An 8879-nucleotide genomic window follows, 5' to 3' on the forward strand; every position below is an offset into this window, starting at 1 on the left:
TGAGTAGTTGATAAGAAAATACGAAGGAAAAATAAATAAAGATGGTTAGGATTGTTATAGACGAGGAAGTGGATGAAAAAGTTATCATATTATAGTTATAAAATTTTTAAATAAGATAAACAATAAAAAAATAGAGAGGGAGTACTCGGATAGCTAGCGCCTAGCTGTAGCGTGTAGGCACTGTACGAGGGTTCACTCGTGGCGTCAACTCCTTCAAAAAGCTAAAGGAAATGCCCTTTCTGTCACACTCATCGAGCCTAAAGTCTCTCGGACACACACTGCATCTCTCTCTCTCTGAATGTATGATCGATCGATCGGTCCTCAGTTCCTGTACACTCGAGCGGATTAGCGGATTAGGACTAATCTAGCTCAAAAATTGAGTGCAGACATCTTATTAGAATGGTTAATATATTCAAAACATTTTTATTTAATTATATATTAATAATCCACTAAATAACTCAGCACAATAAGTCTTCGCCCTAGATAGACCATAGGCATACGTTCGCACACTAGATTTATGAGAAATAACCTCATCTTTGCATTTAGACTTATGCTTACAAAGTAAAATTTGTATTTTCAGTCTTATATTTTAAGTTGATTTTATAGGTTTTCACCAAAATTTATTTTCAACTTTAAATTTAGAGCTATTTTTATATTACTTATAATTTTTTACTAATAAATTATTTTTCATTTATAAATATATCATTGGTTTTTTCCATAAACCACCTCGAAACCACTAAGGGCACACAATGCTCTGGCGTGGTGAGTGGCTCTAGCTCACCATGTCAAAGCTAGCTCATAAGGTTGGCATGGACCTTGCCTCGGCGGGGGTGCATGGATCCTGCAGGTGAAACCGTGGCCTTATCAGAAGAGCGGACGATCGATGGAGCTCCACATGCACAGAGCCACGACGCATGCTCACCTTCCTCCACCTAGGTCGCTCGTCGACGACTTCAAGCTCATCGAGGACATCGAGCTCGCTGGCCCAGATTGGATCTGCTCACTGACGCTGCCGAGCTCACCGGTCCGGACTGGATCCGTTCGCCGACGCCGCCGAGCTTGTTGGTTTGGACTGGATCCGCTCACCGATGTCGTCAAGCTCGCCGGTTCGGACTGGATCCACTCGTCGACGCCATCGATCTCGCCAGCCCAGACTCCTTGCCGACGGCGGCTGCGAGAAAATGACGGAGGAGAAGGAGATGACGACGACGATGATAGAGAAGCAGAAGGCGGCGACACCTTGATGGGAGGGAGGGGCATGAGGTGAGTAGGAGAAAAAAGGTTGGGTTGACATGTGGGCCGTTTGATACGAGGATATGTATGTACCTATTTTTCTTGTCACAGGTATTTAAATGCAAAATATCAATTAAGTTAACTAATAAAAAAAGAAGCTGACATATAAATATATAAGAGCTGAAATATTGTAGAGCTAATAGCCTCATGTTACATGGCATTGCTGACCAACTGTGCATGCCTAACAAAGCAGCTACTGTAACAACCAGGAGCAGGAGCAGGCGCTGCACGTAGCGCGGCGAGGTGCAGGCTAGGCACTACCAGCGGCGAGGTGCGCTGCCTCTTTTTTCAGACACTCTCCAGTGGCTCAGTGAGAGATGTCGTACCTGAATAAAGTCCAAGCCTCCGGCTTTTCCATCTTCCTCTCTTTGATCGATCTTCCCCCACTTTTGCAATCTCCATCTCCATCCTCTCCTTTCTCATGGTCTCGTGTGGCACATGGACAGGTGCTTGTCTAGCTAGTCGGTTCCTTGCGTGTGCATGGCGATGGAGAGAGGCCATGGTGTCCATCAGCACCTTCGGCTCCGACGCCTCCTCCTCCTCCTCGTCGTCGTCGTGCAGGCTCCGTCGCTGCTCAGTTGCCTGGCGCACGCCGCCGACGTCGACGGCGACGACTCCGTTGTCGCACTTGTCACGGCGGCGGTCGGCCGGCGGCTTCTTTCGCCGCTCGTAGAGGTGAAGGTGACGGATTGTTACCCGCGGAGCATGGAGAGGAGGAGGAGAAGAAGCGCCGCCAGGTCGATGGCCGTGAGCAAGCACCAGGTGCCCACCGGCGCCAACCCGGACTCCAATTAGCTAGCTATATTAGCCTAGCAAAAGAGGAGCTAATTTAAGCTCTATATGTGTGTTACCCCTTGCCTGCCACTTAATTTGTGATATGTCATGAGTAATCAATCAACCCCTTATGTACGATTTAGCTTTGTTACCGTCGATATATATCTTGGTTTACTTGCTGCGTATTTTATTTTTTTATATGATATCGTTGACTTTTATTATATGTTTCACTAGTCATCTTAGTTTAAAAAATTATAAAAATATTAATTATTTTATTATATATAATTTATTATTATAAGAACTTTAAGTATGCCTTATAATTTTATATATTTAGATATAAGTTTTGAATAAAACGAACGGTTAAATATAAATTCAAAAGTCAATGATGTCATATTAAAAAATATAAAAGGAGTATCATTTTTTATGGTAACGAGCATATGTGTGGAGTGAGAGGTCTTGCGTTTAGGTCATATATATACCACACGTACACATACTTCTATTGAAAAATTGTGTGACTTGTTATCTATGACCATTAGTGTATTTCTTAAGTGAGCCGCCATGCAAATAGTCTTAGAGGCGGCTAAGAGATCCGCTTGTGTGAATCAATGGTTTTTATAAGCCCTAAGTAATAAGAGTGCAAACCACCTGTGAAAATGTATCTGTAAGCAAGGGACCGTGTACATTATAAACCTTATATGAGGATCAAAATAAGTTTTAGTCGTATAATCAAATAGATTGGACAATTAGGCTTACGCGGGCTCTTTTTTTGAGTGCCTCTAACCGGGTTCGCTAAAACATCAAAAGCTAGAAATACATTTTCCATTTTCACCGTAGTCCTTTAATACAATTGTACGTAAAAATGGATTTGTAGAGATTGATAACATATGGTCCTAAGCTTATATATGCATCAGAAGCATCAATGAAAATAAATTTGTAGAGTTGGCTAAGAGAATGTGTAAAAAGAGTTATAACCATAATTGTAGTGTAACTTGAGTTTAATATATTGATTTGGCCCTTCCAATCAGAGGAACAGATAGAACTAGAAACTACCTTAAACTAGTGAAGATGCTTTTGTCGTCTGTTATTGGGTGTTATTGGGTTTTGATCGATTCGGCGATGTTCGTGTATGTGTCTAATTGCTGAGCTTAGCATGATGTTCTCATATGGTCATGGCTTCGAGGCTTAGGGCACCCAAACCCTTGTAGGGAGACGCCTCCCTCGGCCTGACGAGAGGCGCCAACTATGGAGGTATTAGGCTTGAGTGTAGCCTGACTCCCTAGGGGGAGAGTCCTCCCTCGATGAGAGACACGAGCTGTTGTGGCTTTAGGTCGGGGTAGCCTGACCCTATCAGGATAGCTGTGTGAGGGGTCAGACCGGGTAGCCAAACCTCTGGACGACGACACTTCTCCTATTGGGTAGCCCGATCCCTTGGACTTCGACACGGCCCCTTCAGGACAAGGCATGAGTGGTTGGAACCAGGTAGCCTAACCTATCCTAGAGTGGTCTAACCCCTACTGGATAATGACCCAACCTCGTATAGGGTTGCCTAACACCTTATGGAGAATGGTCGCCCCTCCAAGGAGTAGGCATGCTAGGTTCTTATTGCGAACAGTAGATGTGGGGATCCTGGTTCCAAAACGTCGACATGAGTATCTTAAGTTGCATTCCACGTGAAATCCTATTATTTAATTTTTTATGCATAATTACTATCCTCGATTATAAATCAAATGTATGTTGGAATACAATTTACTATTATCGATTATAAATCAATTTTATATTGAGCATAATTTACTATTTCTAATTATAAGCTTTCCATTGCAATGGCATTTTAGAGTTTTGAGTGTTGCTATCTTCAAACATCGCCATCTTATCTATCTTTTTTCTCGATTATAAATTAACTTTATGTTAAGAATAATTTATTGTTCTCAATTATAAACTTTCCATTGTAACGCACACTTTTCGAATCACTCGTAGGTTGAGCATAATTTACCATTCTTAATTCTCTCGTGGGAACACACAAATATATTTGCTAGGTTTTAAAAACATTGAAAAGAAGTCCGTTCTAACAAGGTAAATAATGTTGAAAATAACATGGCCTACGGGGTTGAGAAAATTTCAAAGGAAACGCAAACGTGTATTTTGTTACGTAATGCCTCTGTCCTGAAATAAGACCATTTTTCAGTTTTTTATATAATGTTTTGACTCTTCGTCTTATTTAAAATTTTTTTACGATTAATATTTTTATTTTTACTAGATGATAAAATATAAATAGTACTTTATACATGACTATTTTTTTTTAAATTTTCGTACAAAATTTTTAAATAAGAGGGTCAAACGTTGGATTTAGAAAAATGAAAAATAAAGTTACTACAAGAATACGTAGTATATAACTCCTGATAAAATAAATTAGACGGCGACGAGGCGAGAACCCGTACGTATATACGGTGTATCAATCCGCCTTCACCACTTCTTCGCTACTTGGCCTATTTCGCCGAGCTCCCCGGAAAAACGAAGTCGTCGCGGCCATGGCGACCCCCCGCATCTCGCCGCGCAAAACCCTCGCCCTCCTTGCGCTCGTCGCCGCCGCCTTCGCCTTCGCCTTCCACGCCCCGGCGTTCGCCGACGGCGACGACGTCGTGGCCCTCACGGAGTCCACCTTCGAGAAGGAGGTCGGCCAGGACCGCGGCGCCCTCGTCGAGTTCTACGCGCCCTGGTTCGTCCTCCTGTCTCTCTCGCCAGATCCCCGGGGTAGCTCTCGTCGGATGGATCGAATCGGATTCGATCCGTGGGTGGGTAGTGATGTGGGTTTGCAAGGTCTGGATCTCTCTCCGCACGTGGTTCCATCGAACGCTCTGGTTTTCTGAGGGGTTTGGTGGATGCACGCAGCGGTGGTAGTTCTCGTGTTGTTCAGTTTAGGGTAGGGCCGTTTTGGTTTCTAGGATTCCATGGGTATTTGTTAGAAAAGATTTAGAGGGGCTGTTAGAAAGGATTCAGTAGATTGGATCATTATGTTCATCGAATTGTAGCATTTATAACATGCTTGTTGGTTGGAATTTCGAAATTGTCATTGATTACGAAAATCAGATTGGTGTTGATGAAGTTTTTGTTTGGGTTTAAGCAGTAGGTTTAAATGCGCATTGTAGCTTACTTCTTCTGTGCGCTCTATTTATGACGGCTGTGAAATCTCATTGTGCCTGTTCCTTTTAAGATTAAATTTGCAGTTAATTTTAAACGTTATTGCAAAAGTGCCACTAAAACTGTCATTCTAGTGACATCCTTGCAATATTAAAAAAAATAATGGCAAATTTACGAAAGGCCCTTTAAATTAATACCTGGTTCTGTAGATGATATGGTAATTAAGGTTTAGGAAAATCCCAGCTAGTTTTGCACCTGCCTCTTTATGGAAATAATGAGAAGAGGGCGAAAACTATATTTTCCTATTTCATGAATGCTAGGGGGGTGAGATATTGGATTTAGGGTGCTTATAAGACCATATTTGCGTCCTACTGTTGTGTCTTCTCCAACTTATTAGCAGACAGTCATGCTTAAATTATTTATTGGTGTTCATCATTTCAAAGATATCTGGTTTTACTAATTTGCCTATCTATCTAATTAGGTGTGGTCACTGCAAGAAGCTTGCCCCTGAGTATGAAAAGCTTGGTGCAAGTTTCAAGAAAGCCAAATCTGTCTTGATTGCAAAGGTATAACCCAATTTTAGTACCTTCAATTTTACACACTTCCTCCGTTTCATATTATGTCACTTTGGGCTTATCCTAAGTCAACTCTCGAGTTTGACCAAGTTTATAGAAAAATATAACAACATTTCCAGTACAAAAAATATAATATAAAAGTATATTCATGGTGGATTTGATGAAACTAATCTAGTATTGTTGATGTTAGTCCATTTTTCTATAAACTTAGTCAAACCAGAATTGGACAAACCCACAATGACATAATATGAAACGGAAGGAGTAATATCTTTTTGGTAATTATTTGGACATTGCTTGAAAATATTTTCTCATCTCCATGCTGCCATTGAGAGGAGGTGGAAAATGAATAGGACATGCATATACATGGAATTGTTGCCATCCTCATTTTAGTATCTGTTTCCCTCCTTTTCCCGCTAGGATCGGAAATCCTGTATTTTCCATATCCATACGATCAAGTCCTTAGGTTTCCGAAATAGTGTAATGGAAAAAGAAGTGTTTCGAATCATTGATTTGGTTTCATAACATTATGGATTCCCAATTCAACTCTATCTCTTGGTATAGGTTGATTGCAATGAGCACAAGAGTGTGTGCAGCAAGTATGGAGTTTCTGGGTACCCAACAATCCAATGGTTCCCTAAGGGATCCCTGGAGCCCAAAAAGTGAGGCTGCAGAACTGTTGTTATGATTATATTTGAATATCTACGCCAAATTACTTTTCATAATTTATATCACTATATGACCATGTAGGTATGAAGGACAACGCACTGCAGAGGCCCTCACTGAATTTGTTAACACTGAAGGAGGTAATGCTTGAACTTGTATTAGCTTGCATGATGCTGAGTACTGGATATCTGTTTAGTCTTGTTAGTCTAAGAGTTTCTGCAAATAGCTTCTTGAGTTGATACATTTTTATGTCATTCTCTTCACTTTGTTACAAATAGTATCTATAATCATGGATATTCCTGCTTCCAGGCACTAATGTAAAGCTGGCGGCCGTTCCTTCAAGTGTCGTAGTGCTTGGACAAGACAACTTTGACTCAGTTGTTCTTGATGAAAGCAAAGATGTTCTTGTTGAGTTCTATGCACCATGGTATGCTTCTGTATAGCTGGTCACTCTTTTCCTCCATAACCTTGACACCATGTTGGCATGATCTTTCGTGAATGAATATTGACTAGATGCTAATTTTGATCAACAGGTGTGGCCACTGCAAGCATCTTGCACCGGTTAGTGGATAGCTCTACTCAAAATTTGTTCTACACATTTTGTTAACTTCTGAGTTTTGGTTGTTCTCACCATCATATTCTTGTTATTTTAGACATATGAGAAGCTGGCTTCTGTTTATAAGATGGACGAGGGAGTTGTTATTGCTAACCTTGATGCTGACAAACACAAAGACTTGGCTCAAAAGTATGTTCTGAATTATGCCTAATGTTTTCATATGTATTTTGTTTTTCTTATTTATGTTATTTTGTGCCATGAGATGCTACACTTTTCCTGTGTTATAAACATCTTGTGTTGTGCTTTGGCACTCTTCCAGCTCTTAGTGTACCATTGCAATGACTTGTTCTATACATTGGTGCACAATATAGTTTTGACTTGCTTCACGACTTCTAGATATGAAGTTTCTGGCTATCCTACGTTGAAGTTCTTCCCAAAGGCAAACAAAGCTGGTGAGGATTATGATGGAGGCAGGGAGTTGGATGACTTTGTCAAGTTCATTAATGAGAAGTGTGGTACCAGCCGTGATACAAAGGGCCAACTTACTTCAGAGGTTGGTTGAGTGCAATGCATATTTAACTGCATAATTGCATGGGTTCATGCAAAAGAATATACTTGTTCTGATTATAATCTGTTTATCATTGTCTTAGGCTGGGCGTGTAGCAGGTTTGGATGCTTTGGCAAAGGAATTCCTCAGTGCTGCCAATGACAAGCGGAAGGAGGTCCTTTCCAGTATAGAAGAGGAGGCTGCAAAGCTCAGTGGCTCTGCTGCAAAGTAAAATCTAGCCTCAGTTGCATTTGTTATTTTACAATGATTTGTTTTGTATATGCATATTGAACCTTCAATTTTACACATTTATATCAGGCATGGAAAGGTCTACGTTGCCATTGCAAAGAAAATCCTGGACAAGGGCCATGACTATACCAAGAAGGAAACCGATAGGCTTCAACGCATGTTGGAGAAGGTGGGAAGGACGACCGCCTGACCATATTTTGATCAATATATGCTTGCCATTTTACATGACTCATGTTTTTTTTCCCGTTTTGGGATTCCTGCAGTCCATCAGCCCTTCAAAGGCCGACGAATTCATCATCAAGAAGAATGTTCTTTCAACCTTCTCTTCTTAAGGCGACACCAAGCTCCATCCTGAATATTGCAAGAGGAAAAAAGGAAAGAAAGATTTCTCACCTTTGCAATACAGGCGAAAGGAAAAATATATATGAAAGATTAGGAACGTGTTATAGAGAGGCCGTTGGTGGTAGAACTAACTTTGTGGGTTTCCCTTGCGCATACTTGAATGCTTGTATCCTATTGCCTGGCGCAGACGTTTTTATTCTTTGCCCGTGGTTACATGGATTCAGTCTGCAGTACAATAGTAGCACAGTACTGTCAGGCGGAGAAAGAGAGATGATAATCTTGTGACGACATTGAATTTGTGTCTGATAAATAAAAATACCCTCATGGGTCTGAAGCGATTGAAAGCTGAATGCAGCAAGTGATTTTTTTTTTTTTTTTTTTTGCATGTACATAACTTTTGGTTGGGGCAAACATCCACGGTGCGTGTGTAGCAACTACTGTCACCCTGTTTTACATCTGAAATTTAGAGATGAGTCCCCTGGCATTTATCTCACAAGATGACGCTTTCTTCCTGTGTCATGTGGGGCCTAGTCAACGTGGCATGCCACATCATCCGTCGGCATGGCTGCATCATAGCGTTCTGCCAAAAATGCGTTCTGCCGACGAAACTTTTTTTCACATGATTTGACTTGCTTGAAACATCAACATCATCAATTCCGTTCATCCATCCGGCAACATGTTGTGGAAATCATAAACATGTTGCCTAAACTAACAGGCCATATATAATTCCACTATTCAAGATTTA

General features: G+C 41.0%; 1 protein-coding gene across 1 annotated transcript; it reads left to right on the forward strand.

Moving 5' to 3' along the window:
- The first annotated feature begins 4524 nt into the window (after window positions 1-4524).
- LOC102712581 (protein disulfide isomerase-like 2-2) lies at window positions 4525-8506 on the forward strand. The gene is made up of 11 exons (XM_006644083.2): window positions 4525-4780; window positions 5684-5768; window positions 6339-6436; window positions 6525-6580; window positions 6750-6867; window positions 6974-7001; window positions 7094-7185; window positions 7393-7549; window positions 7647-7771; window positions 7862-7961; window positions 8056-8506. The coding sequence occupies exons 1-11, from the start codon at window positions 4593-4595 to the stop codon at window positions 8122-8124; spliced, it is 1116 nt and encodes a 371-aa protein (XP_006644146.1). The 5' UTR covers window positions 4525-4592; the 3' UTR covers window positions 8125-8506.
- Window positions 8507-8879: the final 373 nt, after the last annotated feature.

Source organism: Oryza brachyantha, chromosome 1 (genome assembly GCF_000231095.2).
Source record: "Oryza brachyantha chromosome 1, ObraRS2, whole genome shotgun sequence".
NCBI classification, from domain to species: Eukaryota; Viridiplantae; Streptophyta; class Magnoliopsida; order Poales; family Poaceae; genus Oryza; species Oryza brachyantha.

Coding starts and splice junctions, on each gene's coding strand:
- LOC102712581 (XM_006644083.2), top strand. CDS start 4,593: ATGGCGACCCCCCGCATCTCGCCGCGCAAAACCCTCGCCCTCCTTGCG. Junction 4,781..5,683: donor GTCGAGTTCTACGCGCCCTG/GTTCGTCCTCCT, acceptor CTATCTAATTAG/GTGTGGTCACTGCAAGAAGC. Junction 7,186..7,392: donor CACAAAGACTTGGCTCAAAA/GTATGTTCTGAA, acceptor CACGACTTCTAG/ATATGAAGTTTCTGGCTATC.